General features: G+C 55.2%; 1 protein-coding gene, 1 long non-coding RNA gene and 1 other non-coding gene across 6 annotated transcripts; 1 reads left to right on the top strand and 2 right to left on the bottom strand.

Annotated features, from left to right (window-relative positions):
* Positions 1-2,547: 2,547 nt before the first annotated feature.
* HOXA9 (homeobox A9) lies at positions 2,548-6,390 on the bottom strand. The gene is made up of 2 exons (XM_015085951.3): positions 5,066-6,390; positions 2,548-3,962 (listed from the first exon to the last, which is right to left on the bottom strand). Exons 1-2 carry the CDS (start codon positions 5,643-5,645, stop codon positions 3,724-3,726), a joined length of 819 nt encoding a protein of 272 aa, XP_014941437.2. The 5' UTR covers positions 5,646-6,390; the 3' UTR covers positions 2,548-3,723.
* A 1,611-nt stretch (positions 6,391-8,001) lies between these two features.
* Positions 8,002-17,785, top strand: LOC128314763 (uncharacterized). The gene is made up of 2 exons (XR_008296782.1): positions 8,002-11,452; positions 11,631-17,785. It is a non-coding gene; the product is annotated as an uncharacterized LOC128314763 (long non-coding RNA).
* On the bottom strand, positions 12,368-20,895 carry LOC106987666 (uncharacterized). Of its 4 annotated transcripts, none has more exons than XR_008296780.1 (4): positions 20,260-20,895; positions 16,040-17,748; positions 15,386-15,645; positions 12,368-12,501 (listed from the first exon to the last, which is right to left on the bottom strand). It is a non-coding gene; the product is annotated as an uncharacterized LOC106987666 (transcript). The 4 variants fall into 4 exon arrangements; XR_008296781.1 differs by having other exon boundaries at positions 17,672-17,748; positions 20,260-20,825; XR_003425888.2 differs by having other exon boundaries at positions 15,386-17,748; positions 20,260-20,892.
* Positions 20,896-21,513: the final 618 nt, after the last annotated feature.

The following is a 21,513-nucleotide window of genomic DNA, read 5'->3' as shown; positions in this document are numbered from 1 at the left end:
GAGAAACGGTCAGGAGATCTGTCAGCCAAAATCCAGTCGCCAGTTTTACAGCGTGTACCGCGCGGAGATGCAGGTTGTAAACATTTTGTGGGCTTGGCAGAGACTATTACAACCCAAATAAATACACCGCGTGGCATGTTCACAGGGCTCCGGGGTGCTTCGAAGTGTTTGTTCTCTGTTTGCTTTGCGTGTTCCCTCTGAAAGCATTCTGCACCAGGGGCTGATCCTCGCACCCGCAACTCGTGGCCGCCTCCTGGAAGGTTCCGGGGCGTGTTCCCCGCCCAGGGTTCGGGATAGGCTGGGCCTAGATTGGGGTCCCCTCCCTCCTCCTCGCCTCCTGAGCAGGGGAAACCGGAGTAGCCTAAGCAGCTCCACTGCCAAAAAAAAAAAAAAAAAAAAAAAAAAAAAAAAAAAAAATCCGGTGGCGAGAGAAACCAAGGGCAGCTTTCACGACGTGAGCTCCCATTCTGGAGCTAGGATATGTTGTTATAATTATTTTAAATATTGCATTTATTTTAGAACAAGCAAAACAGTTCCCGGTGTGCCTGCTCCCAGGGATTCCCCATCCCGCGCAACTTAACCGCTAAACCCACACTGGAAAGTCACCAGAATGCCTCCCCCCCCTCCCCATATTCAGCCGCCAAATTTTATTGTCACTTATGCAGCCCGGGTCCTGGGGTCCTGGCTCTCCTGCGGGTGCTGGCTCACAGGGCTTTGTACCAGGGCGCAGCGTTAGGGAGCCTCCCCCGCCGCCGCCGGGCCCTTGGCCAAGGTATGCGCCCTGTGCACACCCTCTGGGGGGGTCACCGAGTCCCGGGGCTGTAGGCCTTAGTCCTTGTGTCTGTCCGCTGGTCAGCCGGGCTTTCCGAGCGTTGCGCTGCCCCGAGGCTTGTCCGGGGCTGGGGACGATGACCCTAGAACCACCCCCGCGCCTGGAGCGATAGCCCCGCAGCTGCGGGACGGCTGCAGCCACGCAGCGACAGGCCTCCGGAATCCGGGAAAGGAACAGGGGAGGGAACGGTGCAGGTCCGGCGAGCCCCACCGCTTGCTTGTTTCCCAGCGAGGTTTCCGGCCCGGCGCGAGCAGCACAGAAAATATACGACCGCAGTTCATTCAAATCTGGGGCTCCCATTCGAGAAAGGCTAGCGTCAAGTCGACATCTTAGGAACTTCCCAGGGTTACGGCGGCGGGAGATGGCGGCGCGGGCTCCTCTTGCGTGGAGCCATACTGCCATCTGCTGGCCGAATCTGGGCACTGCAGCCCCAGCAGCGCGGCCTGAACTTCGTCCGCTGGCGCCGCGGGCCGGGCACCCTATCCCAAAGCTGGGCGAGGGCCCTGTCCCTGGGGAGTGTGCATGGAGCCCGGAATCTACGCTGCCGAGAGGCAGTGCCCATAAAAGAGCTGTTTCCGCAGCCGCTTTATCGGCTGCAGACAGAGCAAACAAATGAAAGGGCTTTGGTGGAAAATCTTAATTGGGGCTGGACAGTTGTAAACTAATTAAGGGCCGAATTCCAGACAGTTCGCAGACCCGGTCTTTATGGCACACCCTTAACTGCCCATTCTTTGAAGTTCCTTCTGTCTGCAACAACAGAGGGCGTCCCAACCTGGCGGCGGGGTGGGGGGTGGGGGCGTGAGGGGAAGCCCCATCCTCCGGCGCCCTGGTTCCCCCTTTACGCATCAGAACACAGATAACTTTCCAGAAGTCTCGGGGTGGTGGGGGGAGGGCGGGGAGAGCGAGAAAAGAATGGGGGGAGACTAGGCTGAACCCTCTGGCCACATCTATAAGGCGCTTGGGCCTCCGAAGTTGGAGCCGTTCCCCCCCGCAGCCTTTTACACCCCATAAACGGTAACAGCCCTCATTTTCTTTTATGGCGCTTCAGGCTCGTCGGCTGCCTAGGCCCTGCCTCTGTCAGGACTTGTGCTTGGGAGGGGAGCGTAGGACAGGTCCCAGAATCCCCTGGGCCAGCTTGACAGGACGCCGAGGTGCGGGGGCGCAAGGCTTAGGTCCCCTGAGAGCCCCCAAATGTCTGTCCTGGCGGCCGCGTCAGGGCAGTCGGGCTCCTGTTTCCCTCCTCGGAGACTCCTCAGGAGGCAGGCCCTTCAGCTCTCGGCCCTGCCCTCCCGTTCCTTGCCCCCCCCCCCCCCTACAATGCCAGGGGAAGGCTCCGGGAGTCTCAGTGGACCACGGCTGCGGAAATTTCTCGGGGCGCCCGGAGCAAAGAGTGGCCTTTCACTGCTACTGGACAAAGATACTAGGATTGCAGCCCAGCCCCTCAGAGGCCTCTGGGCCTCCCGGCAAAAGGGACAGGTCAAAACCAGGAGCCGGGCCTCGCCTCCCCTTGTTTCCTAGCCTTCCTCGGTTGCTTGCGCCGCCAGGCAGCTGGCCCCAGTGGGAGCGAAGCCCAGCAGGTTCCCGCTCTAAAAGCCGGCCAGAGGTAAAACCGGGGTTCTGTCCTCCTCCACCCCAGTCCGGCCCGGCCCCCACCCAGAGACTCTCCCCCACGCTCCCCTGTCCCAGAGAAGAAGGTGCAACGAGCTGACCCGCAATAAATAGAAAAGAATCAATATATTTTATTTGGCAAAAAGTTAAATATCTCAACACAACAATTTGGTCAGTAGGCCTTGAGGTAACTATTGCAAAATATACAGTGTATGTTGAGCCCGATGGAGACCCCAGATTCATCAAGGATACAAATCTACAGTAGCCCAATGGCGGTTTCATAGTGTATAATTTATTATCAATAAAATTAACTCCATTACAATAAGCATTCATTTCCCCCCCCCCCGACTAAAATTAAATGTAAACCATAGGTAGTAACCTTCTGCACATATGTATAGCTCCGAATTTCCTCCATGTTCATCCGGTGCAAGAATGATATGCAAGCTTGTCTGATTAATTTTTCTTTAATATGTGGATTATATATACAATGGATAAGACAGGTCTATAGAGTATGTAGAGACTAAAATGCCCGCATTTCAAAAGAGGAGAAAACCCATGAATCTGTGCATCCTGGAGAACACTTTTTCTTTCTTTTAAAATTTTATTTCACTGGGAAATCCTTACAGCTAGCTTACAATCAAAGGTTAACAGCCTAGTTATACAGAAGACATATTTCACTACCGAGAGCTATACTCTATGCAACTGTTTTTCTCCCTCATCAACAACCTGAGTTGAAATTGAATTTTCTAGCTTTCACAATCACAACGGGTGCGTCACCCAGCACAGAAGTTTGAGTCACAAAACATAATCACCACAATAAAACACAGTGTTCAAGTATCTGGGCAGATCACTCTGCCGCACAAAGAGCAAATTAAATTAACTACACAGACTAAAAACTATACAGCTCGCCATCAACAGTTGTGCATTACAAAAAGGTAGTTTTTTTTTGTTTGTTTGTTTGAAGTCAGGAACAGGTAGATTTTTAAAAATATATATACAAGCTAGCACACACAGCCATCAGCACTAATGCTCTCCCCCCCACACACACCTTTTTTTCCTCTTATAGAAAATGGAAAGCTTACAATACCTCCTCCTTGAAAGGGCAGGCTGAGGAACCAGCCTGAGCCGGGTCTGCCAGGGGGAGATGAGGCCTGGAGTTTAGAGCCGCTTTGTGCGGGGTGGTGGAGGCTGGGGTGGGATGGGGGTGGGAGAAGGGGACGACGGGCAGTCCTTTCTCTTTCTCTCTAGCTCGCGCTCTCTTTTCTAAATGAACTCCAGTCGAATCACTCGTCTTTTGCTCGGTCCTTGTTGATTTTCTTCATTTTCATCCTGCGGTTCTGGAACCAGATCTTGACCTGCCTCTCGGTGAGGTTGAGCAGTCGGGCCACCTCGTACCTGCGGTCCCTGGTGAGGTACATGTTGAACAGAAACTCTTTCTCCAGTTCCAGCGTTTGGTGTTTCGTGTAGGGACAGCGCTTCTTGCGCGTGGAGCGCGCGTGGAGCCAGTTGGCAGCCGGGTTGCCTGCGAGGGAGACAGACGGGATTTAGGAGGAGGAGAAGCACTACCCACCCCCCTCCGCTGGGGGCCAGGGAACCTCCTAGGGTCTCCCGCCAAAGTGCCGGGCGCTGCTGAATTGGTTAGGGAAGGCTGCCGGACCTCCGACACAATGGAACGGTGGCAGACAGACGGAGGAACGGTCACTTACAATTGCACGCAGTAAAACCCCAGCTTCCCCCTCCCTTCAGAGGCCCACTTTTCTCTTCCTCTGTCCTCCTGTCCTTTTCCTTTCCTTCCCACCCTCTGCACTTAGGGCAAAGAGTGAAATTTGGAAATAGATCTTCCTCTTGCCAGGCAGGGCGAAACCACCCTGCCCTGTGTTCGTGCAGCATTAATATTCTCTTCTCCCTCTCACTAACGCGCGCGCGCGCGCTCTCTCTCTTGCCTTCCCCACCTTTCTTTCTACTTCCCCCACTCCTTTGACCTCTCTGGAAGGCCGTGAGAGCTGGGCAGCCGGCCTGGCGCCCCTAGGCGCCCCGAGGGCGTTGATCACTTCTCCACTTTATTTGAATAATCTTGCACGGGGACCCTCGTGGCCCGGTCTCCTACAGCCTCATCTTGGGCAGGATTTACGCCGCCACTGGCTGAAGGCAAGAAGTGGAAGGAATCGGCCTCTTCTCCAGCGTTTAGGCTGCAGTTGCTGCCGCCGCTCCAGGACATCTAGCCGCACAAAAGATTCTCTCTGCCGAGCTGCTTTCGAAGAACGGCCCAAAGTATTGCTGTCCTGGTACCGGGCAGCCAGGAAGAGGGGCTGCTGGTCTTGGCTCGGCCAGCAGCGCCCGCCTCTCTCTCTCTCTCTCTCTCTCTCTCTCTCTCTCTCTCTCTCTCTCTCTCTCTCTCGGCGGCAGCCGCCTCCCCTCCCCCCGAAACCCGGCGACCAGCTTGTCATTGCTCCCTGGACTTGGGGCCCCATCCGAGGCATCCTAAACAGCAACTTCTGGTTCGCGGCCCCTGCTCAAGAGGCTCCCAGCGCAGGCGAAGACAGGCTCAAGAGAAAGCTGAAGGGCTGGCTGATCCTGGTGGCCGGCGTGGAGGCGGCGGCCGGCCTGAAGGGAGGAGACACTTACTGGGATCGATGGGGGGCTTGTCTCCGCCGCTCTCATTCTCAGCATTGTTTTCGGAGAAGGCGCCTTCACTGGGCTGTTTTTCTCTATCAACTGGAGGAGAACCACAAGCATAGTCAGTCAGGGACAAAGTGTGAGTGTCAAGCGTGGGACAGTCACCCCTTCTGGCGGACAGTGGTTCAGGTTTAATGCCATAAGGCCGGCTGGAGGGCAAGCCCGCGAAGGAGAGCGCGCCGGGCGTGGGCTCCAGCCAGGAGCGCATGTACCTGCCGTCCGGCGCCGCCGCCGCCACGGGCGCCTGGGGGTGCACGTAGGGGTGGTGGTGGTGGTGGTGATACACTGCAGCGGGCACCGCGTTGGCGCCCGCCGCGTGCACCGGGTTCCACGAGGCGCCGAACACCGCCGCCTTGGACTGGAAGCTGCACGGACTGAAGTCGGGGTGCTCCGCCAGCGCGGTGGCCTGCCGGGGAGGCTGACCCAGGGCCCCGGGCGCGTAGCGGCCCGCGCCCAGCTCGTCCGCAGCGTCGGCGCCCAGTAGGAACGAGTCCACGTAGTAGTTGCCCAGGGCCCCGGTGGTGGCCATCGCTGTGCCCCGCGCCTGGCCGGTCGGCCCGACCCGCGGAAATTATGAAACTGCAGATTTCATGTAACAACTTGGTGGCACCAGGGGGGGGGGGGGGAAGTACAGTCACCTAATAAGTTGCCGGCGCCCGCGCCCCCATTGGCCGCGCGCGTCACGTGCCCGCCCGGCAGAACAATAACGCGTAAATCACTCCGCACGCTATTAATGGCCCGGTGTTTTGCAGTCATAATTTTTATAGCAAAAGCCATATGTTTTTATGCAAAGGGATCGCGGCGCTCCACGATCGGGTTTGTTTTAATTGTGGCCAACGAAGATTAAAAGATCAAATCTGGCCTTGCCTCTGTACTCTCCTCCCCTCCCACCGCCACCACCAGACACACACTTCTTAAGCGGACTATTTTATATCACAATTAATCACGCCATCAGCAAGGCGCGGGTCCCGCGTGCGAGTGCGGCCAGTGGAGCCCCTCACATAAAATTAGACAATAATTGAAGCCATAAAAAAGCAGCCAAATCGCATTCTCGCTCTACTGTATTTAAATCTATATTTATGATATTTCATAAGGAGTTATTGTTTCAGAAGCCACACAGGCTGGTGGGAAGTTGGGAACGACCAACAGATTCGTTTGCTTCGCCGTGGCTCCCAGCTGTAAAAATTTACGAGGACTTGGAAAGGTTAAATTAGACTGTTGTGTTTGGTTGGCGAGCTCCCTGTAAATAATTCCTGCAGTCCCCGGAGATGCGAGCTTACCCCGGGCCGGCCGCGAAAAGTCAAATTCAACGCAGTATCCGTCCCAATCGAGCCACTGCCGCCCCTGCCCGAGCGCGCTGGGCAGGGACAGGCCTCTGAGTGGGGCACCGCCTATTGTGGGGCCCTGAAATCTGCCCGATTGGATCTCAGGGCGCTCGGGCGGCTCCCAAATTTGCCGCTGCGCCTCCAGCGAGCGCCCCACCGAGGAGCGGCCAGCTGTCCCCGAGGCCAAGGGTTGAAGGGCCTGGTTGTGCCGCGGGGTTCGCTCCCAACCCCGCGCCCCCGCTCCCGGCTTGTTGTCAGCCGGGAATCAGGATCCCCAGGCAGACGCAGCAGGCGACCCAACACTGTGCCCCGACCTCGAAGGCCCTCACGCTGAGCTCTTCAGGCTTTGTCGCACTCCCCAAACCCGAGCTGCGAAAAAAACACGAGGCAGCCTCAGTGGAAGGAGAGATCGGCTTTGGAGAAGGTAGTGTCTCCAATGAGACCGCGCGGCTCCAGTAGCTGGGAGGCCCGCACCAGAGCGTCTGGCCTCGGGGCCCAGTATGAATTCTTCAGGGTTCGCTCCTTCCTTCCTTCCTTTCCTTCCTTCCTTCCTTCCTTCCTTCCTGGCCACTGTCCGGGTTCCCCCCTCGGTTTCCACCAGGCCAGACGGCTCTGCAGAGTCACAAGGCCCAAAGCTAGGCAGGCCACGGCAGCTCAAGTCCAGGGCTAGAAATTAAAACGGGGAGGGGCACGGGGCATTGACTTTAATCCCATCCTTTAGCTTGGCCAAATTGAGGAAGGTATTTCTCACCCCTTAGAGTCTTTAAGGGGTAAATTAAAAGGCCTCTGCCTCTGTTAGTTGGAAGAAAATACCCACCCCCAAATCCGAACGGAAAGCAGCGACTCCTAAAAACGGGGTAATTAAATTCACGTGTGAACACTGTGCCTGCAAGAGTGTGTTTCTCATTAACCCACTTCCCTGGCGGCGAGGGCGCTTCCATCCCCTTTTCTGCCTTCATTCTCCCCAACAGTTCCAGTAATCCTCCCCCAAACCCTGTACATCCCTGTCCCTAACGGGGACCCTTAAATGCCAGGCTCTGCCTCGGGGCGAGGCTGAGACGCCAGGCGGAGACCAACTGGGTGCCCCTTTATCCGCCCGCGCCGGAAGAGGGAAGTGGCCGACACAGTGAACTCCGACGTGGCTGGTCCTGGTCGCCTCAGCCTCCTCCCCCCTAATATTTTCCTTTCCCTGTAAATTCCTCCGCGTTATCCCCACCCCCACCGCGGCCCGGTGTGTCCCAAATATCGGGCAGTTCGCGGTGCCTCTGAGATTTTCATGAAGATTTTCATTAAGAAATATTAACCCTAGAGGAAACCTCGCTCCTAATTGTAATTGTCTGCGAAAAGGCTGGACTCGCCTTGTTGTTTTTCGACTTTTTGTGCCCAGAGAAGACACAAATTATTACTAGTATATTTTTTAAAACAAAAAGGCTCTTCCTTTAAATGGCTTTGGCCCCCAGAATAGGACAGTTACTACATAATCAGCAGGTGCTGAGTGTTCATCAGTACTTACTTGTGCCTAGACGGGGAGAAAAATTACAAAAACAAAAAAACAAACAAAAAAAAAAAAACCAAAACAAAAACCCCTAACGTTATCCCCTTTCAGCCCAGAGATTTGGGGAGAAAATATTCAGGCTTTTGAGTCAGCTTTTATTTTGGAAATGAAAGGGACTGCGTGTGTATAAAAAAATAATAAATGGGTATAATTACAAACCATCTCTTTTCGCCTGAGAGTTCTAAAACCTTGGCCTCCAAAACAAATCCAATACTCTGGTTCAGAAAATAGCACAGAGGAGTTGAGGGGAAAGCAGTGTGCCGGCCTTTCAGATAACAGGACCGCAGGCAGAGCAATGGAAACAGCTCCTGCAGCTGGAGTGGGGTGGGGAATCAAAGGTTGGTGGGCATGAGTCTGATGGTGTGTGTGTGTGTGTGTGTGTGTGTGTGTGTGTTTGGGGGCCAGGGAGGGATGAAAATTGTTTTCAGTTCCGTAAGGATTCAACTGGCTTCCAATGGTGGACTACAACTTGGAACAAGGGCTCAAGTTTGTATTACAATGGTTCTGGAATTTAGGATTTCTTTCTGCTATTATTGGAAACAGACTAGAGCTGGAAGGGTCCCTGCCTCCAGCACCTTTCTGCACAAGGATGCCATATCTAACAGACTCTGAACCTGACAGAAGCTACTGGCAAACAAGCAACCAATCTTTGCCCTACCAGGGTTCCCTTACCGCGACTAAAGCCTGAGCTGGGACCTGCAGGCCCAGGAGACTCGAGGAAGCTTCCAGGCGGAATTCCCTGCGTAGCCAGGCTCCACATAGCTTGGCTGGGCCTCAGCACAGGTCCCAGCCTCAGGTGCCCAGTTAGGGTAGGGAGAGCCTCCTTGCCCTTGGTGTGGGCACACAAAAACGCCGCCAATGCCCTCTAATCGGATCTCTTAGGCTGCAGTTGCCAATCCGCAGAGTAAGAACGCAAGGCCGCCGCCATCCGGTCGTGATCATAACCGAGGCCTTGTCTGTGCAGCAGCACACCAGGCCCAGATCCACAGCCCCGGACAGCTGTCCCACGCAAGCCCTTCCTTGGCAGATTCCGACCACAACTTGAGCGCGCAGAGAAAAATAAGACCCCAGCCCCAGACTCTCCCCAAACCAGCCCTGGGTCCCTCCCGGAGTTAGAGTTAGGGAGGCGAGGTGGTAGAGATAGAAAAGTAGGCACAGAGAGACTGAAGATGAAAGAAAAATAAAGGTAAGGGAAGACAGAAGGAAGAAGTAAAGGAAGGGAAAAAACAAAAAAGCACAAAGAGGAAGGAAGCGAGGAAGAAAAGGAAGAGTCAAAGGCGACTCCTGGGAGCCGAGGGCAGCTTACAGAAAGAAGGGTAAGTGACAAGGCCAGGATCCCAGCCCCTTTCCACCGTGTCCCTCCTAGTTTGGCCTGAGTCTCTCTCAAAGGGATCTTTCCTGATCTCTACCCTGGATTGGGACTGGTAGTATCCCAGCCTTGCAGGAGAATGGCAGGATCCCTGGCCAGGCACAGGCCTGGAGTGGGGGGAGGCCCAGGATGGAAGCGTGCGCCCCTGACCTTGAATGGCTCAGGGCCCAGAATTCCTACCACGCCCCCGGCGTCCGCCAAGAAGCAGCTAACCTGACCATACCTGCTCGGGGCCAGGTGGGCACGGGGTGGGGGGTGAAGCCAGCAGCCTGACAAAGCGCTGAGAAGGAGGCAGGGACGCGGCTCCTGCACGGGGAAAAGCCGAGGTTGCCACCGCAGGCCTGGCACGACCAGGGCCTGGATGCCCCGCCCGGCCCGGCCCCCGCGCGCACAGGTACCTGGAGACGATTTCAACTGAAGTAATGAAGGCAGTGTCGTGCTGTCGAGAGAAAGGTGGATCCCAACAACAGGAAACTACCTAAATCACCGACCAGTTCTGGTGCTGCCCGCGCGGGGCTGCCTCGCCCGCCGCTGCCGCCGCCACTGCCGCCGCCACTGCCGCCGCCAAAGGGAGAACCCTGCGATCGCACCCGGCGGACCCCCCCCCCCTTGCCAACCTGCGCCTGCGCTGCCACTGTGTGAGCGGCACTACCGCTAAGGCATCACGGAGGGAGAAGCCACCGGCCCCGGTAAGGTAAACCTGGAAGAGGGAAGGAAGGAAGGTAAAGGAGAGAGAGGAAAATGGAAGGAGAGGAGAAAGCGAGAAGAGAGGAGAGCGAGCAGTGTGCGTGCTCGTTTCCCAAATCTTGCTTCTCAGCGAGCACGCGCCGAGCTGCGGCAGCCCCGAGCAACTCGAAAGCGCCAGGGTCGGCACACAGCCCGGCTCCCAGTCTGGTCTCGGCCTCCGGCGGCTCGCTCCCCGCCACTCGCTCTCCCCCTCTCTCCCTCCCAGCCAGCCAGCCAGCCGGGGCGCGCGCTCCCGCGCCCCCTCCCCCTGCCGTCGCGCCCCCCCCCCACCTCCCGCGAGCAGGAAACGCGTGGCCCCGAGGAGGGCGACCAGGTGGGGGAGGCCATGCTGGGGGAGGGGGCCATGCAGCCAGCAGCAGTCTACCTAACTGCTGCCGCGGACGCTAGTGACGCGCTCTTGGCCCAGCCTGCTCCCCGGATTCTTAGGCTGGGGGTCATCTGGGACCAGGGGACCCACAAAACAACCGGCGTCTGCGAGCCTCCCTGGGGCTCCCGAAAGAAATCCTGTTTGGCTTCCTCTGTCTATGCAGCTCCCCTCTCAACTGAAACCACTGGTCCAAGACAGCCACAATCCAGATATACTAGCAAGTCATAAAACTGAACAAAAGCCGACAAACCTTACGGCACCAGGGCTATAGGGCCCAGACAAATTACGACCGTCTAGGTAATATTTAAATAGATGCCTAAAGTAATTGCAGGGGGCGCGGGCTAGTCCTCCTGTTGTAAAAGTGGTGGCCGGGATAAAGTGGAAGGTGAAGATAAGAAATCAAAAAAAGAGGTAAAATTAAAAAGCTTCATTCCACAGCTTTTATTCTTCTATAAGAACATAAACATCGTCTTTTTTCCACGCACAGCAGCATTACAATATTAATTTATTCTGATTTAAGATTAGAAGTAAATAGAGCTAGAACTAACATTTATAATAACGATAGAATGCATTTGCATAAAACAAGATTGGCAATTTTTCATAATAATAGACATTTATACAGATTTGTATTTATAATTCTTCTTTTTCTGCACCTACAGGTTTGACCCTTTTATGCATGTAACTTCACAGTATAAAGGAAACCCAAACAAAGTCTCCCTTCTCTAGTCTATTCCGCTTGCCCCAGCCCTCCTTGGGTTCTATGAATTTTAGAAAGGAAAAAGAAAGAGGAAGAAGAAAAAAGAAAATGAGAAAGAAAACTCTCCACAAGACAGGGAGAATTGTGGTGTGCTTGTCGTGTGTTACCAGTGGTAACAATTACTTAATGACAAAAAAAACCCCACTAAATCCACACGCATAAACAAAACTACCTTAGGTTATTTATCTACAGACAGAAGAATATGGAAATTCAGAGGTAAGTGAAATAATTTAGTCCCACAATGCAAGACTAACACAAACTGGAAGAGAAGTTTCCTTCTCCTGGTCGTTCTTTTTTTTTTTTTCTTTTTCTTTTTCTTTTTTTCCTTTTAAAGCTGGGATATCTTGCAGAGGAAGGAAAGATTAATCTTTCTTACTCTCAATTTTTTAATCAGCCAAAGTCAAGCCCTTTTGCCAGCCTGCATGTCCATGCCTGTAAGCCCTTCTCTTTGCCAAGGAAGAAAGAAAGAAAGAAAAAAGAAACCCAGGGGCCTGTGTCCCCTGATTAAACACAGCCCAGCACTCCAGGCAGGCGAGCCCGGTGGCGGCTCCTTGCACCATTGACCTCAGGCCAGACACCTCAGCGCCTACAATGGGACCTCGGCCTTCCGGCTAGGTTTGCCCGCCCCCGCAGGAAACCAGCTCCACCGGGAGGACCGGAGCCATTTCCAGCAGAGGAACCCCGAGACAGCAAACCAGCCCAGTCACCACTCGACACTTCAGGACAATAGTTCTCTCTCTAGAAATTTAGCACGATATGGCTTTTTCCCCCAGAAAACAAGTAAACCAGCACCAAGCAAACAGACAAAGAAACAAAAAGTCAGAACAAACCAGCCCTGCACAGATGTAACGGCCAGCGAGATGGCGAGTGTGGGAGGGAGGAATGGGGCTCCGGCACAGGTGCGAGTTCCTGGGCAGAGGCCGAAGACAGAGAGAGGAGAACGGCTCTCTGGCAGCGGGGAAAAAAAAAACGGCGTTGCCTGGAGCTTCATCAGGAAAAATTAAAATTGGCTGTGAGCTCCCGGATCCGGTTTTCTCGGTTCATTTTCTTCAGTTTCATCCTGCGGTTCTGAAACCAGATTTTAACTTGTCTGTCCGTGAGGTGGACGCTGCGGCTGATCTCTAGGCGCCGCTCTCGAGTAAGGTACATGTTGAACAGAAACTCCTTCTCCAGCTCCAGCGTCTGGTGCTTGGTGTAAGGACAGCGCTTCTTCCTGCCGCTCTTTGCTGTGAGCCAGTTGGCTGCGTTTTCGCCTTTGGAATTGCCTGGCATTCAAGAGAATAAAGAGGGGAAGGTTAAATCGGGGCCAGGCTAGGCTGTGCGCGGGGGTGAATTTGGGACTTCTCTGCCATAAGAGGGATGCCCTAAGTCACACGGAGTTTTGCGGCCGTCTCCCCCCCCCCCTCCCCTTTAGCTTGCTCAAGAAGATCATTCCTCCAACAGGCATGTGCAAAATGGACAGGGCCTTCAATCTACACCTACCCTCCCAGCTCACATGTCCCTCCACTTTCCCCCAAACACCTGTTTTAACACAAAGCTGCCAGGCGCTCCCAGAACGAAAGAACGAAAGCCTGCTGCTGTACGGCAAGCTGTACTGCTTGAACTTAACGCCTTTCTCTGCTTCTCGCCCCAAGGCAGACAAGCACTTCCTGCAGCCCCCAGGCAGGGGGCATGGGTGCCTACTTGGAAGGGAGGGGGGCCGTTTGTGTCTCACTCCAGTCCCCTGATTGCCTAAGGCCCAATAAGGAGAGGGACAAGGACACAGTTGGGACCTGGAGAAGGCACAAAAAAACTGATTCGGGGTCAAGGGCCGTCCCTCACGTCCTTCCAGGAGCCGGGGACATGCAGTCTGGGCGATTCCGAGTTTCAGGGGAAGTGAAATGGTCCCTTTCGGACTCTCAGCTCAGGGCCCCGGCGTCCGGGCGGGATTTGCCTTTTCTTCTCCCCGCAAGGAGGATTCCCGCCCCTCCAGCAACTTTGAAAAAAGCATGGGGGATCGTAAACTCGAACTTCGCCGGTTAATGGGCTTATTTATTGGTGCTGGCGGCTGCTTATTTTGGATGCCTTACAAACATCCGCGCTATCTGCGGGCGAGCCACTTTCCTCCCTCCCCCTCCCCCCGCGTGGGCCGCGCCTCGCAGACTGGGCCCAGACCACGGCTTAGGGTGCTCCGGGCCACGGAGAAGGGCATGCACGAGAGGGGGACTGCTTGTCCCTGTCCTCGGCCCCAATTGGGGTGAGCTGAGGCCAGAGCGGAGGACGTCTTGGTGTGGGGCTCTAAGTCGGACATGAATTTTTACTGCGTCCCCACGCCCAAATATTAAAAAGCAAGTTCACAAGGTCAGCCTGCCTGCAGCTTGGGCCAAGGCCGGCCGGCTGCTGCGCGGACTCCTGGCTCTCTGCTCTTTCCCTTCTCTGGGTCGGCTTGCCTGTCTGCCCGCCTGACTGCGCCCCTTCAGCGCGCCCTGCTTACCCAGGGAGTCCTTCTCGGGCGAGGCTTTGCTGCTTTCGGAAGGGGCTGGGGAGAGCTCCTCCGCGGCCGAGGACGACGCGTGCGCCTCCTCGTCGCCCTGCGAGCCCCCGCCGCCGCCACCGCAAGTCAGCGTGGGGGGCGGCGGTGAATCGAGGGCTCGCTCTTTCCGGGCTGCATCCGCTGAGCCGGAGGCGAGTGCGGGTGGCGGGTCGAAGCCGCGCCCGGGGGGCTGAGCGGGGAACGGGCCGGCGCCGAGCTGCTGTGCGCCGCCGCTGCTGCCGTAACCCTTGGCCGTGCCATAGGCCTGGGAGAGGCGGAAGTAGCCGGGCACTGGCACCCCGCTGGAGGTGCTCAGGGCGCAGCCGTCGGGCGGCGGGCCTCGCGGGAAGGGAGCCAGCTCGGCTGCGGCGGTGGAGCCTTTGGGGCATTTGTCCGCCGAGTCGTAGAGGCAGTAGGAGCTCTCCTCTTTGATGTTCTGCGCGAAAGAGCACGAGGTGGCCTGCGGCGGGGGTTGGGGTGGTTGCGGCGGGGGCGGTGGCTGTTGCTGGGGCGGTGGCGGCGGCGGCGGCCCCTCGGGCTGCTCCATCCGGCACGACCGGGGCGCGTCTAGCCACAGGTCTATAGGCGCGGGCGCGTAGCTGTGCGCCCCAGGACCCAGGCCCCCGCTGCCGCCGCCGCCGCCCGGCGACGCCGCCTCATTGCGCTTGCCTCCCAGAGCCGGGAAGAGCCCGCAGCTCTGCAGCCCGTAGGGCAGGTCGGCCGCCGGTGGCAGGTAGACCCCGCCGTGGGCGTAGTAGCCGCCGCCACCGCCGCCCCCGGCGCCGCTGCCACCGCCGCCAGCCTCGCCTCTGCCGGAGCTGATGAGCGAGTCGACCAAAAAAGAGTTCGCGGCGGGGCTCTCCGAGCATGACATTGTTGTGGGATAATTTGGCGAAGGGAGCAGATAGCCCTTTCTGGCTGACATTTCTTGTGCAAAACATGCTGAATACGATTAGCAATCCCCCCGCACCGCGGCGGGCGCCCGCAGCCAATCCTGAGCCAGAGTTTCCGCGCGACCACTCCCAGTTTGGTTTCGTAGGCGCGGGGCCGCTCTCCGAGGGCGCCCTCTGAGCCCACGATTGATATAAATATGTAATCTGTATTGATGGGCCAGGAGACGCACACCCAATACCTCAGCCCAAAGGCCAGGAGCTGTGGGGGCTGCCCCAACGTGGCTAGTGGGGGGCCTGGTTCCTGGGCTAGCCCCGCCCACGCTCGGACGTGAGCCCTCCTGCGGGGTCTGTTTGAAGGGCCCTTGGGCCCCCGCGCAGTTAACAAGTGGGGTGTTTATGGTGCGTACCCCGCCCGCCTTGGGTGCTCCCCACTCTTATTTCGGAATTAGCCACTAGCCTTCCATATACTCTAAACACTAAGCGGGCCTATTGTGGGGCCTCAGACTCTTCCCATTCGGCTCCGGACCTGGAACTGTCTCCTACAAGTGGCCGACCTGGCCGTAAGGCCACCAAGAACCTCAGAGTGTCCGAGATCCAGAGCGCACTGGAAGCCGGCTAGTGCCACTTCTTTCTTGATTCCCATACGTAATTTCCCCCCAAATGTATTGCCCTGGCTTCTCAACCCCCACACTCTCCCCAGCCAGTCGTTGATCCACTTAGGATCTTTGTCCCTGGTATGCTCACCTGGCTTGCTTTCTCTGAAGCTGCTGTCGGTGGACCCTGGTGAGCTGGAACGAGAAGGGGGGTGGGGATGGTAGAAGCGACTGGCAACCTTGGCTGAAAGACTCCCCTACCCCTATTCCGAGGTCAGAGCCAGGTCCAGGCACCCCATAGCCCCATTTCCCCGGTAGCTTCCAAGCTCAAACGCCGTTTCAGGGAAGTGAAAGAAACATTGCTCTTCTGGGTCTTGGGTTTGACTGGAGGCGACGACCTGGAGGGGTAAACTTGGAGAAGGGGCGGCGGATGAGCACCTCTGCCGTACAATTCTCAAGCTCTCCCTTTAGCCTTGGCATTCGCACGCTCTCGGAGGTTATGACTAGAACCAGTGTCACCACACTCCTGCCTCTTCGTCCCCTCCCCTCTTCCCCCCTCCCCTCCAAACCCGCGGCTGGGGCAGCCCTCACTCCCGCGGTGTGCGCATTTTAACGAGGCCCGCGGTGAGGAAATCCGTTCCCGGCAAGCCCGGGCTGGGCTCGTGGCCCAGTTATAGCAGCATTTGGAGGCCAGGCCCTTTGCTCAGCAGACACCGGGGCCTCCTTTTTCTCTGGCCGTAGGAACGCTCTCTCAGTCAATGGAAACTGCTGTCCCAGGGCGCTAGCCCCTGTGTGGGCCTCTTACATATCTCAGGAAATGCGACCTTTCCCAGCCCGGATCCAGTACAGTCCAGGAGGTCTCTGCCTTGCCCCTTGCCGGTGGGCTACAGCTCTCCAGGATGCCCCAGGCCTGCCCGCCGCACCAGCTCCAGCCCCTGCAGAGGCCTAGACTGGGGCTGCTAAACGCCGGGATCCCAGGAAGCAGACCGCTCAGGCCTCTGCCTGCAGCGGGGAAAGACCCTTGCATCCCGGGTGATTTGCCAGGCACTTGGCCTTGTTCCTCCCGGTGTGAACCCAGACCGAGAAGGAAGCCGAGTCTGAGAAGACCCAGAGAGGGTGCACGGGAGAGCTGGCGGAAGAGCCCTGGCGCTGGCTTCTGAGATGCAAGCAGTTGCGGAATCTGCCTGCTGTGGCTGCTCTCCGCCCGCCCGCAGCGCGGGCGGCCGCGCCACAGTTTGCGCTGCGCTCTAGCCGCTTCCACCCAACTGGCCTGCGCCTGGCGGTGACCGGATCCGCAGACTGGGCATCGGGGGTACAGAGGAGGGGGATAGGGAAAGACAGAGAGACACAGAAGGAGAGAAGGCCAGAGGGAGAGAAAAGAGAGGGGGAGAGAAGGGGAGAGTGTCTGAGAACTAATTCTTTCCAGTCCACAAGCTCCTGAGGCCGAAGTAGCAGCCGCAGCCGAATCAAGTATGTGTGGAGAGATCAGGAGCTGTCCTTCACTGCCCACCTCCTTCCCACGAACAAGGCCAAGGCAATTTCTAATCCGGCTAGGCCCACGAGATCGACAAACTTCCATATGGAAAGCTTCAGAGCTCGGAAACCTAGGACCCTTCTCTGGACGGGCTTGGTCCTTATCCCACTCACCAGGAGGGTGTAACGCATTGGGACTGTGGCGCTCAGCAGTGCTACTGGGAAATGCCACAAAACTCAGGACTGCTTGAGAAGGGGCTTTGCCTCTTAGCACTGCTCATGCCAATCAAGAAAGCTCCGCAGAGTGTGAAGTAGGTCCCAAGAACAGGAGAGGGTTCCTTGAAAAGAACGCGTCCCAGCAGGCCAATGGGCCAGGACTTGGTTACTCTCCCCACTAAATGCACAAAGCAACTTCCCAAGGCTGTAGATTGGAAAGGGTCAGTGGCCATGGGAGAGGATGCTTGAGATGGCAGAGGCTAAGAAAATAAAGTGAAAAGTCAATGATCTAAACCCGTCTTTCTCTTTGAAAGTTAAGGCCCCTTTGGAAAAGCTAAGGCCAAGCTCTGATTCTTATCCTGTGAAAAATGCACATCTGGGCATTCCCACAATTTGACCCATCATTCTCAAGGAGTTCACAGACTCCTCACAGTCTTCTCCTTGGGCCCTCCAGAATGTTCCAGGACCCTCCGGAATTCAGCAGCCCTGCCAGTTTGACTGGTAAGACAAGCCGGTTGCCCCGGCCCTAGGCAGTTCAGGCTTAGTCTGGTCAGGGCTCTGTAGGGTGACTAAATGGGCTTCTAGGCTGGGTAAGATCCAAGAGCATGCAGGTGCCAACCAAGGTTACAAAAGTCAGCTTGGTGCTGCATCTGCTATATGAAGGTCCCGTTGGCTGCCGACTCAGAGGAGGTGGAAGGCTTGCTGCAGCCTCTCAGACCATGGCATTGGCACTTGGGTCTTCACTGACCTTTGGGAGAGCTGGATGTTTTTCTCCAGTGTCTTTTCTCCCCTTGCAATAAACCAAACGGGATACTGAGTTTCTTGCTTAAAAAAAAAAAAAAAAAAAAAAGGATGACGATGATGAAGAGTGTGTAAGCCCATGTGAGAGTTCTTCTCTGGCCCAGGACCGCCACCCCACCCCCACCGGGGCTTGCCGAGCCTGAAGCCGAGCGGAATGGACAGCCTTGCCGACGCGCCGGGGCGCCGACTGGCCTGCTGCCGCTGGTTCGGACGAGAAGATATCCACGCAGCAGAAACTCCAGTTAGAGGCTACTGCCCTTTCAGCTGGTCTTGGAGCTCCCAGCATCCCCGACTGCCCCCAAGCCTCTGCACTCCCCAGACTGTAACACTGAGGTGTTAACTTTCTCAATAGAATATTCCGTTTATCGATTGCCTGGGCTTTCCCAAGGTTCTCCATTCCCGAGAGAGATTAAGAAAAGCGATTTAGTTGCAGCATGTGTAGGCTTCTGGACACTCTCTTCCCTCTAACCCATTTGCCTTCTTTTCTTCTCTCCTCTTCTCCCTCCCTCCCAGCTGCTGAATTTCTCTCTCTCTCTCTCTCTCTCTCTCTCTCTCTCTCTCTCGCCCTCAGGATGCTTTTGACCTAAAACTCTCGGTGCCTGCTTCCTTCAGCCAGGCCTGTGTAGTGGTTATATATATGGCAGCCCCTAAAGCCCACGTTTTATTTAGGAGTAAATATTGTCTGTTTCTACCTGGGTAATAACGCTTCCCCTCCCCGTGGCCATGGAGCCGAAGTAATTGCCAGGCCGGTGGAAAAAGCCCTTTGGCGAGGATTACGATGCACTTCACCAGAGAGCGGATTCCTACTCCTCCTGAGTAGGCCTTCGCAAATGACCAGAAATAACAAACTGTTATTACCAAAAAACACCTCTTTTTAAAAATACTGGGTACTGAGATTGAGATAGCCAGTAAACAATCTGTATCTGTAAATTGTTCTCAGGGCTTTCCGGGGTCAGAATTATCTGACCCATTGTGGAGTTGGGCTGTAGCATCACAGAGGAAAAACAAACGCTACTTTCACATATCTGTTTTAACAAAAATTATGGACTTCTCTGATTCTCTCCTTTACTGTATAGTTAAAATATTTTTTCTTGTAAGCGACGACATTCTTTTCTCGTTCATCTTTAAGAATGTCAGCATTTCCAGGGATATTTGCTGTGTCTGCTTTGAATTAATCAGGTGCAATCTATCCCTCAACAACGCACTTTAAACTTTTCTCTAAATCCAGCCATTAAACTGGCCCTTCTCTCGTGATGGGGGAGTGTTGGGGCCTTTTCTCATGCTCCCTAAGTTACAGTATCCTTAATTTTGTCCGTAATAAACTGCTTCTGGCCTTGAAACTAGAAGTGGTTTTGGGATTTTAGGGAAGGCTCAGGCTGCAGACAGCATGGTGCGGGTGCCCACTCGGTGTGGTTCCTGTGGCTGCCTTATTCTGACAGAATTTGGAATCTCGAGCTCAACAAAGACTAGTGACTTTTGATAGGCAAATTTACGAACACACACACAGGCACACAGGCAGCGCCTATTTTCTGAGATTCCTGCCCCCACTCACCCATGCACTGCATATTTGTAAAAATAAAAAAACCATTTCAAGAAACTAATGAGAACATCGGAATAAAAACTTAAATATAAGAAAAGAGGACATTTGAATCTAGCCTCTGAAATCTTAAGTCAAACGATTATTTTAAAACGTGTTTTATGACAACGCTGATGGACACATTGTGATCAGAGTTGATTCTCAGTGCGAGCTTATGAAAACGTATAGGTATTTACCAATACCGTTTTTGCATGTTTTGCAAAATATGCGAAAGATACCATTTTTACATCTAAGAAATCACCACAAAACCCCAGCCCGGTTTATAATGGTACATTCCGAATAAGCAAATACAGACTTCTCTGGAAGCTTCAAAAATCATATGTGACTTTTTTGAATTGGCCTTCTTCAGAACAAAGGTTTTCCCCAGGCTGCTGGGGCACCTAGTAGGAAACCAGCGGCCTCCCGGATGTCTGCCCCAGGGAATAAGCCAGCCCCAGCGGCCACGGTTGCTGACCACCTCATTGTTTGGAGTAGAAACTTTATTTTTCCCAGCCCCGCCATCACTCTCTCTGTCTCTCTGTCTCTCTCTCTCTCTCTCTCTCCCTTTCTCTCTCTCTTTTCCTCTCTCTCTTCCCCTCTCTCTGCCCCCCCCCCTCTTTTTGTTGCCACCACAATCCTGATCCCAGTAGAAGCAGAACTCTTTCGCTTGGATGCCCCCCATCCTTGCCTGGTCCCATTCTGAACATTTCTAGAAAACTGAAAGATCGCCTTGGGTGAATTGATGGAGCAGGGAGCTTAAATCGTCAACTTTTCCACTTAGGCCTCCCCCTGCTTTCCAACCTTAGTGAGCGATGGGAGAAAGGGGGGGTGGGCTGAGCGCCTATAGCGTCACCCAGAGCGCACAAACCCAGCCACTTTTCCCAGTCCTGCTCTGACATCGGCCACTTCCCCACTCCCGCCTCAGTCAGATTGAAATTGCTAAACTTGTGGCCTCTTACCTTGACACATTTCCGAAATCACTGCCAAGGGACAGCAGGCTTCTCCGTGCCGCGACGCCTGCGAGGCCTAAAGAAGGCGCGTTGCTTTAAATTACACCAATTACTTCTCGAAGGTGACCCCCCCTTTTTTTGATACTAAGGGGAGCGGGACAAGTGAAATAATGTAACGTGCTGCTCTTAGTATCAGAAGCGAACAAAGGCCGAGAATCGCGCTGGGGTTCCCGGCTCCCCGGCGGCTTTGACATTGATCGGACGTGCGCCATCTCGTGGCGGCTGAGCGACTAGGCCTAGCCCGAACTTCAGCCCGGAGCCCGGGAGAGGGAAGCAGGCTCTAGGCATAGACTGAGGGAAAGAATGTGCCCAGCCCGCTGCTAAAGAGATCTCATTTTTACATCTAAGAAATTGCTGCAAAACCCCAGCCGGGTTTATAGCGGCGCATTCCAAATATGCAAATTGGCCGGCCCCGGACGGGTTTACGACCACATTGTCACAGCCATCGGAGGATGGGCTTTTATAGGGCTCAGAAATCAAACCCGCGCCCGCTCGCCGCCCGCCCGCGAACAGTCCTCCTGGCTAGACTCTCTAGCAACTTGCAAGACTTTGGTTAATCTTTAACCGTCCCAAAGGAAGTCTTTCCTTAAACCCTGGGTTTCCCTGCCCACTCCTCACTGCCCCCCAAGAGAGTCGTTGTTCACCTCCGTGTCCGTTCATCAACCTAGACATTCATCTAGGGGGTCTGTCCCATTCCCTTTTGAGCTCGATTTCCCCAGTCGCGCCAGTTAGACAAACACACAAACAAATAAACAAAGCGCGGTCTGGGGTCTGAGGCCTCTCTCCAAATTCCACCTTCTCTGTAGTTCTGGCCCTGCCTGGGTGGCTAGGGAGAAGGTGGGGGTAGAGGTGGGGGGTGGGCAACAAAAGGCTCTGGCCTTTCCGCTCTGCCCCTCAAGGTTATGGGTGATGTCCAAATTTAAGGCAGAAGTTCAAAGGCAGGAAACAAAGAGGAAACCGGCATCTTTCTTTCCCCAAAGGGAAAAGGCAGCCTCAGCTGGGAGCTTGGGACAAAGTGCCCATAGAGGCTCCTGAGAGTCTACTCTTTGTACCCAGACCAGTCTCTGTCTTCCTACGGAGGTCCCCAGGGCACCCTACAGTGCTTCTACTTCAGGCCTCCTAGTCCTGAGGTGAGCAAACCCAGCTTGGGATCAAACTAATCAGCCACTTCAAAGCCCAGGGCTTTCTCCCAAGCCTCTCTCC

Source organism: Acinonyx jubatus, chromosome A2 (assembly GCF_027475565.1).
Source record: "Acinonyx jubatus isolate Ajub_Pintada_27869175 chromosome A2, VMU_Ajub_asm_v1.0, whole genome shotgun sequence".
NCBI lineage: Eukaryota > Metazoa > Chordata > Mammalia > Carnivora > Felidae > Acinonyx > Acinonyx jubatus.
The sequence above is the reverse complement of the archived record's forward strand: the minus strand, read 5'-3'. Positions and strand labels throughout refer to the sequence as shown.

Excerpts from the sequence above, each read along its gene's own strand:
- HOXA9 (XM_015085951.3), bottom strand. The coding sequence starts at position 5,645 with ATGGCCACCACCGGGGCCCTGGGCAACTACTACGTGGACTCGTTCCTA. Across the intron at positions 3,963-5,065 it reads CAAGCCCCCCATCGATCCCA|GCAACCCGGCTGCCAACTGG; the intron begins GTAAGTGTCTCC and ends TCTCCCTCGCAG.